This window comes from Heterodontus francisci, chromosome 3, assembly GCF_036365525.1.
Source record: "Heterodontus francisci isolate sHetFra1 chromosome 3, sHetFra1.hap1, whole genome shotgun sequence".
Taxonomy (NCBI): Eukaryota; Metazoa; Chordata; class Chondrichthyes; order Heterodontiformes; family Heterodontidae; genus Heterodontus; species Heterodontus francisci.
In genome coordinates this window covers 151,577,432-151,599,385 of record NC_090373.1, presented here as the reverse complement: position 1 = coordinate 151,599,385, position 21,954 = coordinate 151,577,432, and the positions used below count along the sequence as shown (strand labels likewise).

General features: G+C 44.7%; 1 protein-coding gene across 2 annotated transcripts in view; it reads right to left on the bottom strand.

Moving 5' to 3' along the window:
* Positions 1-2,878: 2,878 nt before the first annotated feature.
* LOC137353107 (glutamate receptor ionotropic, kainate 2) overlaps positions 2,879-21,954 on the bottom strand; it is a 575,020-nt gene continuing 555,944 nt past the window's right edge. For both annotated transcript variants that reach the window (XM_068019103.1, XM_068019112.1), the window contains exons 15-16: positions 6,904-7,154; positions 2,879-3,469 (exon numbers count right to left, since the gene is read on the bottom strand). In XM_068019103.1, the coding sequence (XP_067875204.1) occupies positions 3,305-3,469; positions 6,904-7,154 (416 nt within the window). In that variant the 3' untranslated portion in view covers positions 2,879-3,304. The remainder of the gene's footprint in view (positions 3,470-6,903; positions 7,155-21,954) is intronic.

The following is a 21,954-nucleotide window of genomic DNA, read 5'->3' as shown; positions in this document are numbered from 1 at the left end:
TTTAACATCAGTGGTACATGCATTTTTAGAAACAATTATCAGCAAAAATATCAATAGCGAAAAACTTGGAGAGGTTTGAGTTAATTAAGGGTAGCCAGCATGGATTTGTAAAAGGCAGATCATGCTTGACTAATCTATTTGAAATTTTGATGACTATTCAGAGAAGGTTGATGAAGGGAATGTGGTGGATGTTGTTTATATGGATTTTAAGAAAGTGATAAAGAACCACATAAAAGGCTGGTTAACAAAATTGAGGCTCATGGAATAAGAGGTTGAGTGTCCAATTGGATAAAAAATTGGCTTAAGGATAGAAAACAACGAGTAGTAGTAAATGGTTGTTTTTCAGACTAGAGGATGGTAGACAGTGGTGCTCCTCAAGGGTCAGTGCTGGGGCCAATGTTTTATTTTTGGTATATATAAATGACTTGGATCTTGGAATGCAGAGTAGAAAATTTGCTGATGACACCAAACTTGGAGGTGTGGCAAGCAGTGAAGATGATATGAACTATCTGCAGCAGGACATAAATAGGCTAATGGAGTGGAAAGACAAGTCATAGACTCTATGACTATGAGAGGCAATATATACTTAATGGCAAAGTTCTAAAGCATGTGCAGGAACAGAGGGACCTGGGGTGCATGTGCATTGATCTTTGAATGTGGCAGGACATATTGAGAGCGTGGTTAGTAAAGCATATGAGAACTTGGGCTTCGTAAATTGAGCTACTGAGTACAAAAACAGGGAAGTTATGCTGAACCTTTATAAAGCTCTGGTTAATCCTCAACTGGAGTATTGCGGCCAGTTCTGGTCACCACACTTCAGGAAGGATGTGAGGGTCCTTGAGAAGGTGCAAGGGAGATTTACCAGGAATGGTTCCAGAAATGGAGAATTTTAGTTGCAAGGTTAGTTTGGAAAAGCTGGGTTTGTTCCTTAGAACAAACGAGATTGAGGGGAGATTTAATTGAAGTGTACAAGATTATAACAGGCTTAGATAAGTCAGACAAGGAAAAATTGTTCCCATTAACTCGTGGTACTCTGAATAGGAGACACAGATTGAAATTTTTGGGCAAGAGATGCAGGTGGTAATGTCCTAGGGCTTGCTACCCACAAGCGTGGTGGAAGTGGAGGCAATCAATGACTTCAAGAAGAAGTTGAATAGCTACTTGAGGGAAATAGACTTGCAGGGCTACTGGGATCGAGCCGGGGGAGTGGAGAGCTGGCATGGACCCGATGGGCCGACTGCCCTCCTTCCATGCCGTAATTGACTCTATGACTTGAGTCCTGTGCCCAGTTCTAGTCACTGAGATACAGAGATATTCTAGCACTCGAGGCAATTCAGAGGACAGCCATAAGACTGTTCCCTAGTATCAGAGAGCTGTGGCATGATGCAAAACTGGAGAAATGGCCTTTTTGGCCTTGAAAGGATAAGGAATTTTATAAATGTATGTGAGATAGTAACCAGTTTGAGGAAAAGGTAGATCCAGGAAGTTACTTCTAACTGAACCATGAGAACAGTACAAAGGGCACAAGTTCTGACTATTAAAATGTAAATTTGGGACTGATAGCAGGAAGTTCTCCTTCACCCAGACAGTGCTCAAAAAAGTGGAACGTACACCTAGCTAGAGTGGCGATTGTCAAAAATCCCAGAATAAATTTTAAAAATACTGGATGCTAGGATGAAGGGAATCTCTAGTGTATTTCTGGATAGAAGAGACAAAAAAGGCAAAATGGTCATCTTTATCTGGACCTAACTTATGATTTCAGGAATATAAATTCTCCATTGACTGATTTTTTTGCTGACATTTCAGAATGCAATGACAGCAAGGTAATTAAAATTATATTATTTCATTTAGATATCTTATAAATGTAAACATAGGGGAAAACTTCATCTTTTACTTTCCATACTACCCTATAATTGCTCTATTGTGAGTTGTTCTTAGAAAATTTGCCAAACAATACCATATGAGAAGGACAAATCAGACCTACTGCCAGTGGACCCCAAACCAATTTGTGCAAAACACTGACCTAAATGTGGTGTGAAATATTTAAATAAAAATGTCTCTAATTCTTTGGGGTTTTTTTTTAGTTTGTGCATTAATTTCAGACAATACACAGTATGCACTTCATTTATTATCACAATATATGCCAAGACTCTGCGCCTTTTATTACACACAATAGTTCATCACTGTATGCTATCAGCCTAATGGAAACCCATTGAGATTTAGTGCCCATGTGTTCATTTTTTGATAAAAATTATTACAAAAATTCCATACAAAAACTATTTTCATATAAATCTTGCATTTCCACAAATAAACATGAACATCTTGAAAAACTGCTCACGAGGAGTTCTAGCAGTAGTGACTTGAGATTTAGTGCATTCTACAAAAGAGTCTCCTGCAACATTACCATGGGGTCATGTCAATGAAAATTTTATATCCATAATTAATCAGGCGGAACCACACGAGTTGAAAGGCCAGATGTCAAATCAGTTCAGCTGGATATGGGAGCAGGTGAGTGGAGGAACTTGAAAGGAGCAATTCTTGAGACCCGGGATGTTGGGGGGAACACACTCTTCTGTTACCGCAATGAAGTAAGCAAACCAAAAGGACTATAGACTGTTCGTTAAACCCTACTTCATTCAAATTTTGGAAAATTACTTCACAATCCATTGTTTAGGAAGTTTAATTGTTTAACGGTCTTTCATGGTGTGAGGGTTCAATGCAGTCTGATCCATTTTTCAAAAAAAAGACTAAATTTGACAGAAAACAATTATTGCCTTGTGTTCCCTTCTGGTGGTGATACAAACACGTGAAAGATCGCACGAAGGTTTCACCATTTCTCTCCAATGCCTCTCAGTTCTCTTTCACCTTTAACCTCAATTATTTTGAACAGCTTCTATTACAGCAACTGCAAAACTTTGGACATTTATCAGAAACATTTCCACTTCATCTTACTTTAGCTATAACTCAACATCAGTTTTCTCTTTGTTGTCCAGTGTTTCTTTTCCTTTATTATCACCATCCATTTCCTATATGGGAAAAAGAGAGGGAGGGGTGAGAAGAGGGATGGAGGGGGAAAAGTCTTTGCTGCTTATTAATTATTTTATTCGCAAGTTTTGGTCCTTGACACTGTTTCGGAATCTGACTTTGACCACCCTGTTTTCATACGGTAGGTAATTTTTTTTCGACACGGCATCATGAGGTAACTCGCTTGTTCGGTACTGTTTGCATATTTCCACAGGAAACACTCTTGCAGGTCATTGGAAACAAAGATTACTGTTTGTGCTCGGTGTGGATTTTCTACACTTTATGCCATTGTTTCTTTGCCAGGCAATCTCCTGTCGTTGAACGTATGCATGTTGATAACTTCTTCTGTTTTCACTATGACTGGTGCCTGAGGCCTGTGTTTCAGACGCCGTTGACACTTCAGAGACAGCCTGAGCTCCTCAACCATGGCACTACAGAAGGACCTCTGTGGGGAAAATTAAAGACTGAAAATGAGATCAAACTGCAATGCCTTGAAGCGACAGTGAAATCACATGTTAGCTTAGATTTCTCTGCCCTAATACCAGGCAAACTTGGCAATGATTGAAAGAAAAGCATTTAGCTTGCTACTTCCCTTTAAATAAAAATGACATGATTGCTTTTAAGAATAATGTGCTCTCTTTAAATTGTAAGGAACTATAGGAATGCTGTATGTACTGCGTCCAAGTTATCAATCAAATGCTTCATCTACTTGAAAACCACGCATACAGTATTAATAAATGATAGTCATAATATTGTGAGTCAGTATCTACTGTTGGAAGGAGTCCAACTACTCCCCCAGCCACCCCACCACTGCCTAACCAATCTCTAATAACACTAGTAAAACAATTAGGGGGAAAAATTTGTTTACATAGCACCACTTCCAGCATTGTGGTATCATTGAAGAACCCCATGCAGTCAACGCAGGCAGCAGCCCGTAGCGCTACCTGCTCCCGGGCAATCGTGGTAAGCCTGCACAACGCAAAAAAAATGTCTCCCCCATTAGAGTTTGCAAGCTGGAATGTGAGGCCGGATTTTCAACTCTCAGTGAGGTCAGGAACGGGTGCAGACATGATGTAAAAATTGATGTCCCGGAGCGCGTCACTGGATCCCGATGGCTTTGAGTCAGGCTCCAATTTTTAAAGTGAGGGCAATGGGAGGGAACGTGGAACCTGCTCACCTCCAATTAATGGTTTCCTCCCACAAGCCAAAAGACTTGCAGGTTGGTAGGTAAATTGGCCATTATAAATTGCCACTAGTATAGGTAGGTGGTAGGGAAATATAGGGACAGGTGGGGATGTGGTAAGAATATGGGATTAGTGTAGGATTAGTATAAATGGGTGGTTGATGGTCGGCACAGACTCGGTGGGCCGAAGGGCCTGTTTCAGTGCTGTATCTCTAAACTAAACTAAACTAAACTAATGGCCCATTAAGCCCCTAGAGGAATAAAAGCAAAATGCTGTGGATGCTGGAAATCTGAAATAAAAACTGAAAATGCTGGAAATACTCAGAAGGCCTGGCAGCATCTGTGGAGAGAGAAACAGAGTTAATGTTTCAGGTCGATGACCTTTCATCAGGGGGGTGTTGGTGCATGTTGGGACTGCAATTTCCAAATGGGATTCCAGCGCCTTAGTGCACAGTTGTCGGGTTCACAGCGAGGTGAAGGAAAACTTTTTTTTGAGTTTGAAAATTATGGGGCCCTTGGGCATCTTGTGCCGCATCATACACATTACCTCAGTTTAGGATGTTTGAACATCATCTTATTCCTTTATGCTGCTGGCCCTCTAAGGAGCTGCCTGCTCTCTTTGGCAAGGTAGCAGCAAGCCCCACCACGGCCACCGTCTGCCTTTGCCGCTCGCCCTCTGCAGGCAGATCCCATCTCCTAGAGACGCTCAATGCTTTAATTGGTCGCCGAGCTGGCCTCCTGCCCAATTAGGGCATTTACATTTCAAAATAGCATCGCATAAGCAACGCAGTTGAGGTGTGGGGTCAGGACCTGGAAATTATCCGGGAGTCAGGTTCCCGAACCTGTTTTGAAAAGTTTCCTTGTTAGGATTACTAAAAGTTAAATGAAGATTGTGCAATTGAAAAGATGACTTCTAATGTTACCATCATCTAAACTTTAACCCATGTTCAGCATCTGAAAATAAAACAGTTATGATGAGAGACATTTATCTGATAAAAAAAAATCCTACCTACCTGCATTAACACTAAAATACCCCTTTTTGTTTAATTCTGATGTTTATCAAGCATTTCATTTTGTTTGGACTCTGCTATTGCTAGCCCGGTTAAAAATTCTAAAAAGCAGTTAATGCAGTCATCCTTTAATCTGTAGTAGATGTTTTAGGTCAGTGTTCCAACATCAACTATGACAAATCAATCAAACCTCTTTTCATCTTTTAATGATTGCACAGAAATGGCTGAAAGGCTCAGCCCCCCAAGCTTTCTTTCTTATCAGTTTGTGACTCCTTCTGCCACTGCATCAGGGTACTCAAGTGATGAATCGTGAAGAAACCACCAACCCGGCAATTTAACCCCCGAGGCAAAATAAGTCCTACAAAAACGTGGACATGTGACAAGATGTAATTTTTGCATGACAAAATTAAATAGGAGCAACGTGCTAAAATGACTGGAAAAATAGAGTTGCAATGACTACAACTGTTTGATTGAAATTATTCACTACAATCCGTCAATTTTCTGTCGCTACAGCCTCTTTATTGCATAAGACCAAAAAAAAATCCGGAGTTGCACATTAAGGCTAAATGGCAGGGTTGGCAGTAAACAAGTTAAAGGTTTAGATTTATTAATCATAGCTCAAATGACTGAACAAAATTTCTCCATGGGGAAATGCAACAATTTTTTTTTCTCATTTGAAATGTGACCAACTTGAATCATTTGATCATTCTGTTGTCGGCAGTAAATAGGGCAGGGTCTGTCCCAATGCAAATCTACTTGCTTCAATTTGCCAGCCAAAGAAATGGCAAACTGTCACTTTTTGGTCTAATATTGGCAGAGTAATCATTGCATATCTACATAAATAAGCAGTGTTCAATTAAAAAAGAAAAATCAGGAGATGCACAGTAGAGACACAGCATTAGAGTTAATTAAAAGCACAACAGATTATGGCATGAATCAAAACTGCTATAAATGACAAACATAGATTCAGCTACTTAAGCCTATTATCTGACAAACACTGAATCAGTGGCAACATGGTTGTGAATTGAGATATGGATTCAACGATTGCTGTTCAAATACACTTTCCCCTTTGCTGTGTTATCTGTGTTAATGAAATGCAGTCGTATTGCTTATCTTTGATGTTTTCTTGCTGCACTGAAATACACTGAACTGCCAATAACTACTTAACACAATTACATTTATTGAATTGAGCACCATATACAATGGGTAAACAATGAAAAAAAATCAAATATATTCCATTTTTTGCAGCTCGAAGTACGGAATGAAGTTCAGAGATAAAACAACATTTATGGCATTACTGACATTTATGTTGTGCTTGAATTTATACCCATGATTGTCTCACACAATAAATGATTTATATCAAATACCACTGCATTAATGTTAACATGGAAAAACCATTGACATACACATTTAAATAAATAAATAGTATATTGTTTTAATAAAAGGGCTTTAACAAAGCCAGTGACCATTAATTAAAACAGCACAGATTCTTTTTTACAAAATTCGAATTCTGAGTTCATATGATTTTGCTGTCACAAAACATACACTCAAAATTTAAGCCATATTCTTGTCAGAGAATCTGGACATTCATAGATAATTCAGTAAGATTTCACTCTAATGAAAAATCAGTGGGACTGCACTATACAATCTCCAGTAACTTACAGATGCACTGGAAAAGTCTTTTACCTTCTCAAGCTGTGCATTTTTTTTCGACTTGTACAGAAATTCGCCCACTGCCACAAAGATGGAGAGTACTAGGCCTGCAGCCAGCACTATAAAGATGCCACCAATATTCTGGACTCCTAAAGCACTGGCTTCTTTGCTCTCTTCCTCTGGACAGCCATTTCCCCTCCACCACTTCTCCTTCATCATGTGCAGTTTCCCCTCCTCCTGCAGTTGGAGAATGGTGATAGTGATCTTTTCCCTATACGGTGAACCTGGAAATCAACACAGTAAAGCAAGATTAGCTGCTGCAGTCTTTCATCCTTTTTTGTTTACACCACTTCCGACAGCCAAATCGCTTTACTCTTCCATATGTTCTCAAAACGCTGCACAATCAAATACATCACGCTGTTGTTGCAAAATTAGTTTGCTGGGAAGTGTTACATTGGTGTCCGTGAGGTAATGAGGCATTACTGTGGGGGGTAGCATGCGCGTGAGCCAAGTCCAGCCCAGAATTAGACCTCAGGTAGGGTTGCCAACAAATCATCAGCAGTTTCTTGGGCACTACAGAGAACAACTCGGAGAAAAATCAGAAAGGCATTAACAACAATTGTGTTTTTTCTTTTCATTTTCTTTGAACACTTGTTTATTAAAATATTGGAGATAGCGGGGGCGGGGAAGGCTGTTTGACTGGGCAGGGTGGCTGGAGGCAGGAGATCATGTGATAAAAGCTCAGGAATACCTCCAAACCCAAGCCTCAGGCTTGATTTAAATATTCCAGCACTCATTGTGCCTCCGGAGGTCGATCATCCTTCAGAAGGACTGAACATTGGGCTATTATTTCTTCGTCTCAGTTAAGTCCCCGGGGTGGGGGAAAAGCACAGCGGGCTGTGGTGTCAATCCTGGTCGGCAGTGGCTGGCAGGTGTATTATGGAACCACACTGACTTTTTGTGGTGGCAGCTCTTGCTAAGTCACATCCATGCAGCAAAACCTGAACCGAGCAGCCCAATTTCCCACAGGGGTCGAAAACATACGTTGTGCCCTTGATGAGCATAGGTAAGGGACCTAGTGCCTGTTTTAGGTGGCCACCCTGGAGGTAGTTCAGACATCCTCAGGGCACCTGGCATCACCCTGCAAAACTGACATTAATGCCCCCATTTTCCAGCCAGAAACCAGATGTAACAGTGACCAATAAACACAGATAAAATTGCCAATTTGTACATATCGGGCATTTAAGCATCAATTAAATCAGAAAACAATTACCAATGAAACTTTCAGCTAAAATTATTAGATACATTTCAATGCGCTTCTCTGTTTAGGTGAGATTTGACAGTGCATGGATTACAATGTACAGTGTTAAAAGGCTGATAACAAAAAGATTTACTACTTAAATCAGGATTTTGTATTGCTTGGATAAGCAATTGCATGCCAAAAGAATGAATGGTTTGTGGTTCAGTAGTTATAAATTCTATGCTTGGATCACACAGGGCTCTCTTCAGTAGTTAACTACATAATGAAGATGGCAGTGCAATAAGGTACAGTAGTGGCTCTGCTGATAGACCTGGACAACAGTTGAGTCATTTTTGGTTTTCTTATACTTTGGACATATTATGGGGAATTTTAACCCCTGCCTGGTGGAAATAGGCCACATGGGTAGTTAAAACTCTCCTCCTCCAATCCCACTGTCTTCCCAAAAGTGCAGATATAAATCTGCTCTTACCAGTGAAAGGCACATCCACCTGAAGTCAGCAGGATCATTTTTTAAATATGCAGATCGGGCTCCGATGACATTAGCGGGGCCCAACGGCAATATTAGCCGCAGGCTTGTGTGCAAATGCCCTCATAGCTTTGTGGCCTGTTGGAAACCTGCTGGAAAGAGGAAGGATGACCACATCTGCAAGCCAGTGGCCAGTTGGCCACCCGAAACAGGCGAAAAACAGCAGCTGGCAGGCGGCAGTGCGAGTTTGGGTGGCTGGAAGCTGCCAGACAGCACCAACTGAAGGTGTTGTGGCAAGCAGGTAAGGCATGTGGCAAGGGGTTTCAGGACAGGCTCACGAGAGGAAAATGGAGGTTCTCCAGGGCATTAGAGGCCATGTCTTTCTTCCTAGAGGAGGAAAGTTATTGGGCTGAATCCTATAAGCCCGCCGCTGACTTTGGCGGTGGGCGAGAAAAATGGAGGGCTGCACGCCAAAGAGCCACTGCAATTCCAAGCACAATGGCTCATTTAAATAGTTGGGGTGGGTGGGCTGCCCCCGCCACCCCCCCAATCACATGGAGGGGGCAAGCTGTCCATCCCCGGCAATGGCATCAGCTGCCTGTATGCAAGCGCTGATGCCATTTTTAATGGGCTGTCAGCCCTACTGGGACATTTAAATATTCAAAGTGAAAGTGAATTAAAATAAACAAATACATTTCCTATGCCCATCTCCCACCCCTCCCATATCAATTAAATTAATTATTTGCCCTTTCATTCCCAAAACACTTAACTTCACAATCTGACCGTCCATCGCAAACTGCACAAACTTTAAACTAGAACCTTTCCCACCATCCTCTACACCTATGATGTTCATTTGACCCCGTTCCCCATCCCCCCCATGCACTGAGAAACTTACCTCCTCCCCCCTCACCACCAGTGTTGCACCTCGTTTCCCCAGCTATGGATCCGACGATGCGGCACTGCCGGCCTTCGGGGTGCAAATCGCAGCGGTACTTCAGGAGGCGATGGCAGACACATTAATTTGGGTGATTTAATTTATTTCAATATTTAAATGGCAATCCCGTCGCTGAGTGACGGAGGGGGGCCCCCAAGAGGCCTTGCCGCCGCCAACAATATCGGGCCGGGCCCTGCCCTGCCGGCGTCGAGGTCCGAGGCAGGCCTAATCTGTGGCATCGTCATGCCCTCCCCGCCACGGATCCCAACATAGAGGCCTCTATAGAATCCAGCCCATCATGTCTAGGGGGGCCTTTCCTCCTCCCAGCAGCAGCTGACCTAGTTTTACCTGACGGGTGAATGCTGTGGCAATATTCCTACTCAGGCCCATGTTAAAATGCAATCAGAGTTCCATTGATGTTATGGGACCTTGATTTACATGAATTCAAACACAATAGTCCTCTAACCAAAACAAAAGGACTTGGTGGTGTGTAGATAAGGTAAGGCTTTTTCTATTTCTCTTTTTTTTTATCGTGAGATTGGTAAAAACTTTTCGTTCCTTTTTCATTTATCTAGGTTAAGCTTAAAATTAAAAATGGCAGGAGATCTCAGACCCGTGTTATGCTCCTCTTGCTCAATGTGGGAACTCAGGGACACGGCTGATGTCCCCGACTCCTTCACCTGCTGGAAGTGTGTCCAGCTGTTAGACCACATGACGGCTCTGGAGTAGCGGATGGACTCACTTTGGAGCATCCGCGATGCTGAGGAGATCGTGGATAGCACGTTTAGCGAATTGGTCACACCGCAGATTAGGATTGCTGAGGGAGAAAGGGAATGGGTGACCAAAAGGCAGAGAAAGAGCAGGAAGGCAGTGCCGGTGTCCCCTGCAGTCATCTCCCTCCAAAACAGGTATACCGTTTTGGATACTGTTGAGGGAGATGGCTCACCAGGGGAAGGCAGCAGTAGCCAGGTTCATGGCACCATGGCTGGCTCTGCTGTTCGGAAGGGCGGGAAAAAGAGTGGAAGGGCTATAGTCATCGGGGATTCGATTGTAAGGGGAGTAGATAGGCGGTTCTGTGGTCAAAAACGAGACTCCCGAATGGTATGTTGCCTCCCAGGTGCACGGGTCAGGGATGTCTCAGATCGGCTGCAGAACATTCTGAAGGGGGAGGGTGAACAGCCAGTTGTCGTTGTGCACATAGGCACCAATGATGTAGGTAAAAAACGGGATGAGGTCCTGCAAGCAGAATTTAGGGAGTTAGGAGCCAAGTTAAAAAGTAGGACCTCAGAGGTAGTAATCTCAGGATTGCTACCAGTGCCACGTGATAGTCAGAGAAGAAATGAAAGAATAGTCAGGATGAATGCGTGGCTTGAGAGATGGTGCAGGAGGGATGGGTTCAGATTTTTGGGACATTGGGACCGGTTCTGGGGGAGGTGGGACTATCACAAATTGGACGGTCAACACCTGGGCCGGACTGGAACCAATGTCCTTGGGGGTGCTTTTGCTAAGGCTGTTGGGGAGGGTTTAAACTAATGTGGCAGGGGGATGGGAACCAAATGAGGAGGTCAGTGGACAGTAAGGAGGTAGTAACTAAAGCCTGTAAGGAACTAGATAATGAAGTCAGCGTGACAAAGGGAAAGAGTAGGCAGGGAGCAGATGATGTACGCAAAGGGACTGCTGGTCTGAGGTGCATTTGGTTTAATGCAAGAAGTGTAGTAGGTAAGGCAGATGAACTTAGGGCTTGGATTAGTACCTGGGAGTATGATGTTACTGCTATTACTGAGACTTGGTTGAGGGAAGGGCATGATTGGCAACTAAATATCCCAGGATATCGATGCTTCAGGCGGGATAGAGAGGGAGGTAAAAGGGGTGGAGGAGTTGCATTACTGGTCAAAGAGGATATCACAGCTGTGCTGAAGGAGGGCACTATGGAGGACTCGAGCAGTGAGGCAATATGGGCAGAACTCAGAAATAGGAAGGGTGCAGTAACAATGTTGGGGCCTCCCAACAGCGAGCGTGAGATAGAGGTACAAATATGTAAACAGATTATGGAAAGATGTAGGAGCAACAGGGTGGTGGTGATAGGAGATTTTAATTTTCCCAACATTGACTGGGATTCACTTAGTGTTACAGGTCTAGATGGAGCAGAATTTGTAAGGAGCATCCAGGAGGGTTTTCTGGAGCAGTATGTAAATAGTCCAACTCGGGAAGGGGCCATACTGGACCTGGTGTTGGGGAATGAGCCCGGCCAGATGGTTGAAGTTTTAGTAGGGGACTACTTTGGGAATAGTGATCACAATTCTGTAAGTTTTAGAATACTCATGGACAAAGACGAGAGTGGTCCTAAAGGAAGAGTGCTAAATTGGGGGAAGGCCAACTATACCAAAATTCGGCAGGAGCTGGGGAATGTAGATTGGGAGCAGCTGTTTGAAGGTAAATCCACGTTTGATATGTGGGAGGCCTTTAAAAAGAGGTTGATTAGCGTGCAGGAGAGACATGTTCCTGTGAAAATGAGGGATAGAAATGGCAAGATTAGGGAACCATGGATGACAGGTGAAATTGTGAGACTAGCTAAGAGGAAAAAGGAAGCATGCATAAGGTCTAGGAGGCTGAAGAAAGACGAAGCTTTGAAAGAATATCGGGAATGTAGGACCAATCTGAAACGAGGAATTAAGAGGGCTAAAAGGGGTCATGAAATATCTTTAGCAAACAGGGTTAAGGAAAATCCCAAAGCCTTTTATTCATATATAAGGAGCAAGAGGGTAACTAGAGAAAGGATTGGCCCACTCAAGGACAAAGGAGGAAAGTTATGCGTGGAGTCAGAGAAAATGGGTGAGATTTTAAACGAGTACTTTGCATCGGTATTCACCGAGGAGAGGGACATGACAGATGTTGAGGTTAGGGATAGATGTTTGATTACTCCAGGTCAAGTCGGCATAAGGAGGGAGGAAGTGTTGGGTATTCTAAAAGGCATTAAGGTGGACAAGTCTCCAGGTCCGGATGGGATCTATCCCAGGTTCCTTAGGGAAGCGAGAGAGGAAATAGCTGGGGCCTTAACAGATATCTTTGCAGCATCCTTAAACACGGGTGAGGTCCCGGAGGACTGGAGAATTGCTAATGTTGTTCCCTTGTTTAAGAAGGGTAGCAGGGAAAATCCAGGTAATTATAGACCTGTGAGCCTGACGTCAGTGGTAGGGAAGCTGCTGGAGAAGATACTGAGGGATAGGATCTATTCCCATTTGGAAGAAAATGGGCTTATCAGTGATAGGCAACATGGTTTTGTGCAGGGAAGGTCATGTCTTACCAATTTAATAGAATTCTTTGAGGAAGTGACAAAGTTGATTGATGAGGGAAGGGCTGTAGATGTCATATACATGGACGTCAGTAAGGCGTTTGATAAGGTTCCCCATGGTAGGCTGATGGACAAAGTGAAGTCGCATGGGGTCCAGGGTGTACTAGCTAGATGGATAAAGAACTGGCTGGGCAACAGGAGACAGAGAGTAGTAGTGGAAGGGAGTTTCTCAAAATGGAGACGTGTGACCAGTGGTGTTCCACAGGAATCCGTGCTGGGACCACTGTTGTTTGTAATATACATAAATGATTTGGAGGAAAGTATAGGTGGTCTGATTAGCAAGTTTGCAGACGACACTAAGATTGGTGGAGTAGCAGATAGTGAATTAGAATTAGAATTAGAATTAGAATATTACAGCGCAGTACAGGCCCTTCGGCCCTCGATGTTGCGCCGATCATCTGACCTACACTATTCCATTTACATCCATATGTCTATCCAATGACCACTTAAATGCCCTTAAAGTTGGCGAGTCTACTACTGTTGCAGGCAGGGCGTTCCACGCCCCTACTACTCTCTGCGTAAAGAAACTACCTCTGACATCTGTCCTATATCTTTCACCCCTCAACTTAAAGCTATGTCCCCTCGTGTTTGCCATCCTCATCCGAGGAAAAAGACTCTCACTATCCACCCTATCTAACCCTCTGATTATCTTGTATGTCTCTATTAAGTCACCTCTCCTCCTCCTTCTCTCTAACGAAAACAACCCCAAGTCCCTCAGCCTTTCCTCGTAAGACCTTCCTTCCATACCAGGCAACATCCTAGTAAATCTCCTCTGCACCCTTTCCAAAGCTTCCACATCCTTCCTATAATGCGGTGACCAGAACTGCACGCAATACTCCAGGTGCGGCCTCACCAGAGTTTTGTACAGCTGCATCATGACCCCGTGGCTCTGAAACTCGATCCCCCGACTAATAAAGGCTAACACACCATATGCCTTCTTAACAGCCCTATTAACCTGGGTAGCAACTTTCAGGGATTTATGTACCTGGATACCAAGATCTCTCTGCTCATCTACACTACCAAGAATCTTCCCATTAGCCCAGTACTCTGCATTGCTGTTACTCCTTCCAAAGTGAATCACCTCACACTTCTCCGCATTAAACTCCATTTGCCATCTCTCAGCCCAGCTCTGCAGCCTATCTATGTCCCTCTGTACCCTACAACACCCTTCGACACTATCCACAACTCCACCGACCTTCGTGTCATCCGCAAATTTACTAACCCACCCTTCTACACCCTCATCCAGGTCGTTTATAAAAATGACAAACAGCAGTGGCCCCAAAACAGAACCTTGCGGTACACCACTAGTAACTAAACTCCAGGATGAACATTTGCCATCAACCACCACCCTCTGTCTTCTTTCAGCTAGCCAATTTCTGATCCAAAGCTCTAAATCACCTTCAACCCCATACTTGCGTATTTTCTGCAATAGCCTACCGTGGGGAACCTTATCAAACGCCTTACTGAAATCCATATACACCACATCCACGGCTTTACCCTCATCCACCTGTTTGGTCACCTTCTCGAAAAACTCAATAAGGTTTGTGAGGCACGACCTACCTTTCACAAAACCGTGCTGACTATCGCAAATGAACTTATTCTTTTCAAGATGATTATAAATCCTGTCTCTTATAACCTTTTCCAACATTTTACCCACAACCGAAGTAAGGCTCACAGGTCTATAATTACCAGGGCTGTCTCTACTCCCCTTCTTGAACAAGGGGACAACATTTGCTATCCTCCAGTCCTCCGGCACTACTCCTGTCGACAATGACGACTTGAAGATCAACAACAACGGCTCTGCAATCTCCTCCCTGGCTTCCCAGAGAATCCTAGGATAAATCCCATCTGGCCCAGGGGACTTATCTATTTTCACTCTTTCCAAAATTGCTAACACCTCCTCCTTGTGAATCTCAATCCCATCTAGCCTAGTAGGCTGTATCTCAGTAATCTCCTCGGCAACATTTTCTTTCTCTACTGTAAATACTGACGAAAAATATTCATTTAACGCTTCCCCTATCTCCTCTGATTCCGCACACAACTTCCCACTACTATCCTTGATTGGCCCTGTTCTAACTCTTATCATTCGTTTATTCCTGATATACCTATAGAAAGCCTTAGGGTTTTCTTTGATCCTATCCGCCAATGACTTCTCGTGTCCTCTCCTTGCTCTTCTTAGCCCTCCCTTTAGATCCTTCCTGGCTAGCTTGTAACTCTCAAGCGCCCTAACTGAGCCTTCACGTCTCATCCTAACATAAGCCGCCCTCTTCCTCTTGACAAGCGCTTCAACTTCTTGAGTAAACCACGGCTCCCTTGCTCGACAACTTCCTCCCTGCCTGACAGGTACATACTTATCAAGGACACGCATTAGCTGCTCCTTGAATAAGCTCCACATTTCGTTTGTGCCCATCCCCTGCAGTTTCCTTCCCCATCCTACACATCCTAAATCTTGCCTAATCGCGTCATAATTTCCTTTCCCCCAGCTATAATTCTTGCCCTGTGGTATATACCTGTCCCTGCCCATCGCTAAGGTAAACCTAACCGAATTGTGATCACTATCGCCAAAGTGCTCACCTACATCTAAATCGAACACCTGGCCGGGTTCATTACCCAGTACCAAATCCAATGTGGCATCGCCCCTGGTTGGCCTGTCCACATACTGTGTCAGAAAACCCTCCTGCACACACTGGACAAAAACAGACCCATCTAAAGTACTCGAACTATAGTATTTCCAGTCAATATTTGGAAAGTTAAAGTCCCCCATAACCACTACCCTGTTACTCTCGCTCCTGTCGAGAATCATCTTCGCTATCCTTTCCTCTACATCTCTGGAACTATTCGGAGGTCTATAGAAAACTCCCAACAGGGTGACCTCTCCTCTCCTGTTTCTAACCTCGGCCCATACTACCTCAGTAGACGAGTCCTCAAACGTCCTTTCTGCCGCTGTAATACTTTCCTTGATTAACAATGCCACACCCCCCCCTCTTTTACCCTCTTCTCTGTTCTTTCTGAAACATCTAAATCCCGGAACCTGCAACATCCATTCCTGCCCCTGCTCTACCCATGTCTCCGAAATGGCCACAACATCAGGATCCCAGGTACCAACCCATGCTGCAAGCTCACCCACCTTATTCCGGATGCTCCTGGCGTTGAAGTAGACACACTTTAAACCAAGTTCTTGCTTGCCAGTGCCCTCTTGCGTCCCTGTAACCTTATCCCCTACCTCACTACTCTCAACAGCCTGTACACTGGCACTGCAATTTAGGTTCCCATTCCCCTGCTGATTTAGTTTAAATCCCCCCGAAGAGCACTAACAAATCTCCCCCCCAGGATATTGGTACCCCTCTGGTTCAGGTGAAGACCATCCTGTTTGTAGAGGTCCCACCTACCCCAGAAAGAGCCCCAATTATCCAGGAAACCAAAACCCTCCCTCCTACACCATCCCTGCAGCCACGTGTTCAACTCCTCTCTCTCCCTATTCCTCTCTTCGCTAGCACGTGGCACAGGCAACAACCCAGAGATAACAACTCTGGTTGTTCTCGCTCTAAGCTTCCACCCTAGCTCCCTGAATTTCTGCCTTAAATCCCCATCTCTCTTCCTACCTATGTCGTTGGTGCCTATGTGGACCACGACTTGGGGGTGCTCCCCCTCCCCCTTAAGGATCCCAAAAACACGATCGGAGACATCACGTACCCTGGCACCTGGGAGGCAACACACCAACCGTGAGTCTCTCTCGTTCCCACAGAACCTCCTATCTGTTCCCCTGTCAGGGGACTGTCAGAGAATATAGATAGATTGGAGAGTTGGGCAGAGAAATGGCAGATGGAGTTCAATCAGGGCAAATGCGAGGTGATGCATTTTGGAAGATCCAATTCAAGAGTGAACTATTCAGTAAATGGAAAAGTCCTGGGGAAAATTGATGTACAGAGAGATTTGGGTGTTCAGGTCCATTGTTCCCTGAAGGTAGCAGCGCAGGTCAATAGAGTGGTCAAGAAGGCATACGGCATGCTTTCCTTCATCGGACGGGGTATTGAGTACAAGAGTTGGCAGGTCATGTTACAGTTGTATAAGACTTTGGTTCGGCCATGTTTGGAATACTGCGTGCAGTTCTGGTCGCCACATTACCAAAAGGATGTAGATGCTTTGGAGAGGGTGCAGAGGAGGTTCACCAGGATGTTGCCTGGTATGGAGGGCACTAGCTATGAAGAGAGGTTGAGTAGATTAGGATTATTTTCATTAGAAAGACGGAGGTTGAGGGGGGACCTGATTGAGGTGTACAAAATCATGAGAGGTATAGACAGGGTTGATAGCAAGAAGCTTTTTCCCAGAGTGGGGGATTCAATTACTAGGGGTCACAAGTTCAAAGTGAGAGGGGAAAAGTTTCGGGGGGATATGCGTGGAAAGTTCTTTACGCAGAGGGTGGTGGGTGCCTGGAATGCATTGCCAGCGGAAGTGGTAGACGCGGGCACGATAGCGTCTTTTAAGATGTATCTAGACAGATACATGAATGGGCAGGAAGCAAAGAGATACAGACCCTTAGAAAATAGGCGACATGTTTAGATAGAGGATCTGGATCGGCGCAGGCTTGGAGGGCCAAAGGGCCTGTTCCTGTGCTGTAATTTTCTTTGTTCTTGTTCTACAGTTCACACTGAAAATGGGAAAAAAATTTGTGAACAAAGTTGAAGCTACAAAGCTTCCTTTCAATGGATCCTCTGGACAAAGGGACAATAAAAGAAACCTTTTTTTTCTTTTCAGCATGTACTCTGGAGATAATTTGCCATCTGAGCTATAAGTCAGTTAGGGATAAGGGTTGAAAAAACAAATGGGAAGATGCGCAGGAGAAACAAAAGGCCAAGCAGCCTGGAGCGTCTAAGTGAGTTTTGCCCCATAGACAGTTATAGTGCTACTTGTTGTATTAATATAAATGTGCATCAGTTAAAGTTATTACATTATGGGCAGAATTTTCGGGCTCCCAAAGTCAGGAACGGAGGTGGTGGAGGTGGGTGGGGGGGGGGGGGGGGGGGGTGGGGGTTGTGGGGGGGGTGGGGGAGAGGGGAGGCTGAAAATGCCAGTCAATTTCAAGACGCTAATCCTGCACCAGCAATAATCACCAGGGCGGGGACAGTGTGGAACAGGAATGCCACTCTCTTCCCAATTGAGGCCAATTCAGATGTTTTTTAAAGGGGTGAACAGGTTACCCACACCTTCAGAAACAGATCAGCTGAAGGGAGCTGGATAAAGATTGTTAGGCCAGACATGGCACATGATGGCCCCCAGGCCATCACCCCAGCATCCCAGCAGGGCATGGGGGACTGGGCACTTGGTAAAGGGTCGCATCCCCCTGGCATTGTGGGGGCAAAAAAGCAGGAGGCAAAGTTGCCAAGGGCAATTGGGAGTCCACCTGCACAGAAAGAAGGTTCCAAGTGGCAATGGCAGCACAGTTGTCAGTTTTTGGGCCCAGTGGGGATGAGCTGCATCATCCTCCGCAGGAAGGGCAGAACCCTAGGCATCAGGAGGGCACGGGAGAGGAAAGAGGGGAAGGAAGGCAACAGAGGCCAACCCTTCAACAAAAGATTTACTGTTGAAGATGGCGATACCTGAAGATGACCAAGACCCAGTGCCACAGGAGACTGTGACTCTCCAGGCAGTTGGCCACAGAGGAAAGCAAATGGAATATTGTCATTTATTGCAAGGGGAGTGGAATATTAAAGAGGGATATTTTGTTACAGTTGTACAGGGCATTAGTGAGACCACATCTGGAGTACTGCGTACAATTCTGATTTCCTAACTTAAGAAAGGATTTAATTGCATTGGAAGCAGTTCAGAGAAGGTTCGCTTGACTGATTCCTGGGATGAAGGAGTTATTTTATGAGGAAAGGTTGAACAGATTGGGCCAGTATCCATTGGAGTGTAGAAGAATGAGCGGTGAGCTTATTGAAACATAAAAGATCCTGACGCATCTTGACAGGGTGGATGCTGAGAGGGTGTTTCCCCTTATGCAAGGGACTAAAACTAGGCAACATTTAAGATGGAGATGAGGAGAAATTTTTTTCTCTCAAGAGTGTGTGGAATTCTCTTCCCCAGAGAGCAATGGAGGCAGGGTCATTGAATATTTTTAAGGCTGAGCTAGATAGATTCTTAATTGACAAGGGAGTCAAAGGTTATAGCGATTGGACAGGAAAGTCGAGTTGAGGCCACAATCAGATCAGCCATGATCTTATCAAATGGTGATGCAGGGTCAAGGAGCTGAATGGCCTACTCCTGCTCCTAATTCATGTGTACATATATTCGTATGTAAAACCTCACACCTTGCAGCTGTGGTCACCAGGCCCTGCCAATGGCAATCAAAGTCACTGTGGCCTTGAACTGTGGCTCCTTCCAAGGATCAGTTGCAAACCTTCGTGACATATTGCAAACAGCGGCACACCACTACATCCAGCTGGTCACTGATGCCCTATTTGCCAGAGCTGGACAGCACATTCATTTAATGACAGACGTAGCCTCACAGGGATAAAGGGCATTGGGTTTCGCCTCCATTGCTGGATTCCCCCAGATGCAGGACAACATCGATTGAACCCATGTGGCCATCAAGGCAACCACTGACCAGCCAGTGAGATTTATCAACAGGAAAGGCTTCCACTCCCTCAATGTCCAACTGGTCTGCAATCACAACAAGAGCTTCTTCCATGTGTGTGCTCACTTTCTCGGCAGCTGCCATGACTCCTTCATCCTGTGCTAGTCCAGGCAGCCTCAGATCTTCATTCCAACCCCCAAAGTGCGTGGATGGATCCAAGAGGACAAGGGAGATCCCTTGAATACATGGCTAATGACCCTGCTACGGGAGGCCCAGGCAGAAGCACAGATACAACCAATGCACCTGCTCACTAGGACAACCATTGACAAGGCCATCGGGCTTCTGAAGATGCTATTCTAGTGCCTGGATTGATGGGATAGTGTCCTCCAATACCCTCCTGCAAGGTTCTTGGTCATTGTTGTGATTTGCTGCACTCTATAACATGGTCCTCCAGAGAGGTGTGGAACTAGAGGATGGTGAGGCCCTGGAAGGAGACAGCTCATCAGGGGAGGAGCAGGTGCAGGAGGTAAGAGAGGAGGAAGAGGAGTCAGAGGGAGATGACGCTGAACAGAAAGGTGCCCCTGCTGCATGACGAGGTGGCCTCCTCCTGCCACCCTCTGGGAAGAGGACATCCCTCTATTCCCACATGGCCTCCAGCATTCAATCCAGGTCAATGAAGCGAGAGGCAGCTCTGCCCCGGGTGCCAGGCTTCCGGCTTCCCTGTTACATCTCGCTTCCCTCTGGTGCAGTGGAAGGCTTTGACTTCAACTACAGATCTCTCCATCAGGAAAACCAGCAGCCTCAGTGCTGGCTGCCATGGGGAGTCTAAACCCGTTCCACACTTCATCTGACCTGCCTCCATTCCCACCTCCACTGGCTTGAAAAGGGCAGGAAATCCATCTCCATTCTAACTAAGGACTTGGTCAAGCGAAAGTCTTAATTTTAATCAGTTTCCCACCAGACGCAGGTTACTGACCTGAAATCCAGCCCAGCACCTGTATCTTGTCTCCGTGGAATAAATGCAGCCCTATATCAGCATTCAGTTAGATAAGTACCTTCCTAAATTACCTTTGATAATAATCAACATAATTATTCATATTTTAAAATTAAACAATCATTTGAAAACTATACTTTATTGCTCAAAGTCAAATTTACATATTTGTTACATTTGTTCCTAAAAACCTTAAATGTATGACACACATATCTATCTACTCAGTTGTTGAACCCCTTTGTACAGATAGGGCGGCGCAGTGGTTAGCACCGCAGCCTCACAGCTCCAAGGACCCGGGTTCGATTCCAGGTACTGCCTGTGTGGAGTTTGCAAGTTCTACCTGTGTCTGCGTGGGTTTTCTCCGGGTGCTCCGGTTTCCTCCCACAAGCCAAAAGACTTGCAGGTTGATAGGTAAATTGGCCATTATAAATTGTCACTAGTGTAGGTAGGTGGTAGGGAAATATAGGGACAGGTGGGGATGTTTGGTGGGAATGTGGGATTAGTGTAGGATTAGTGTAAATGGGTGGTTGATGTTCGGCACAGACTCGGTGGGCTGAAGGGCCTGTTTCAGTGCTGTATCTCTAATCTAATCTAATACTAAGTTACAACTGATAAATATTGTACAGATTGTGCATAAAACCACAAGAAAAGAAAGAACTTGGGTTTAGATAGCGCCTTTCATGACCTCAGGACCAAAGCACTTTACAGTTGATAATGCACTTTTGAAGTCATAGAGTCAGAGATATACAGCACAGAAACACACTCTTCGGCCCACCATGTCCATGCCGGCCATCAAGCATATCTATTCTAATCCCATTATCCAGCACTTTGCCCGTAGCCTTGTATGTTATGGTGTTTCAAGTGCTCATCTAAATACTTCTTAAATGTTGTGAGGGTTCCTGCCTCCACCACCTCTTCAGGCAGCGTGTTCCAGATTCCAACCGCTTTACTCTCATCTACAAACCTCCTCGAAAAATTCAATCAAATTGGTTAGATACGATCTCCCCCTGACAAAGCCATGCTGACTATCCTTGATTAATCCCTGCCTCTCCAAGTGGAGATTAATCCTGTCCCTCAGAATTTTTTCCAGTTGTTTCCCTACCACTGATGTTAAAATCACTGGCCTGTAATTACCTGGTTTATCCCTACTACACTTCTTGAATAATGGTACCATATTTGTTGTCCTCCAGTCCTTTTGCACTTTTCCTGTGGCCAGAGAGGATTTGAAAATTTGTGTCAGAGCCCCTGCAATCTCCTCCCTTGCCTCACATAGCGGTCTGGGATACATCTCATCTGGGCCTGGGGATTTATCCACTTTTAAGCCCACTAAAACCGCTCATACCTCCTCCATTTCAATGCTAATTTGTTCAAGTATATCACAATCCCCTTCCTTGATCTCTACACCGACATCGTCCTTCTCCATAATGAACACAAATGAAAAGTAATCATTTGAAACCTCACCTACATCCTCTGGCTCCACACACAGATTGCCACTTTGGTCCTTAA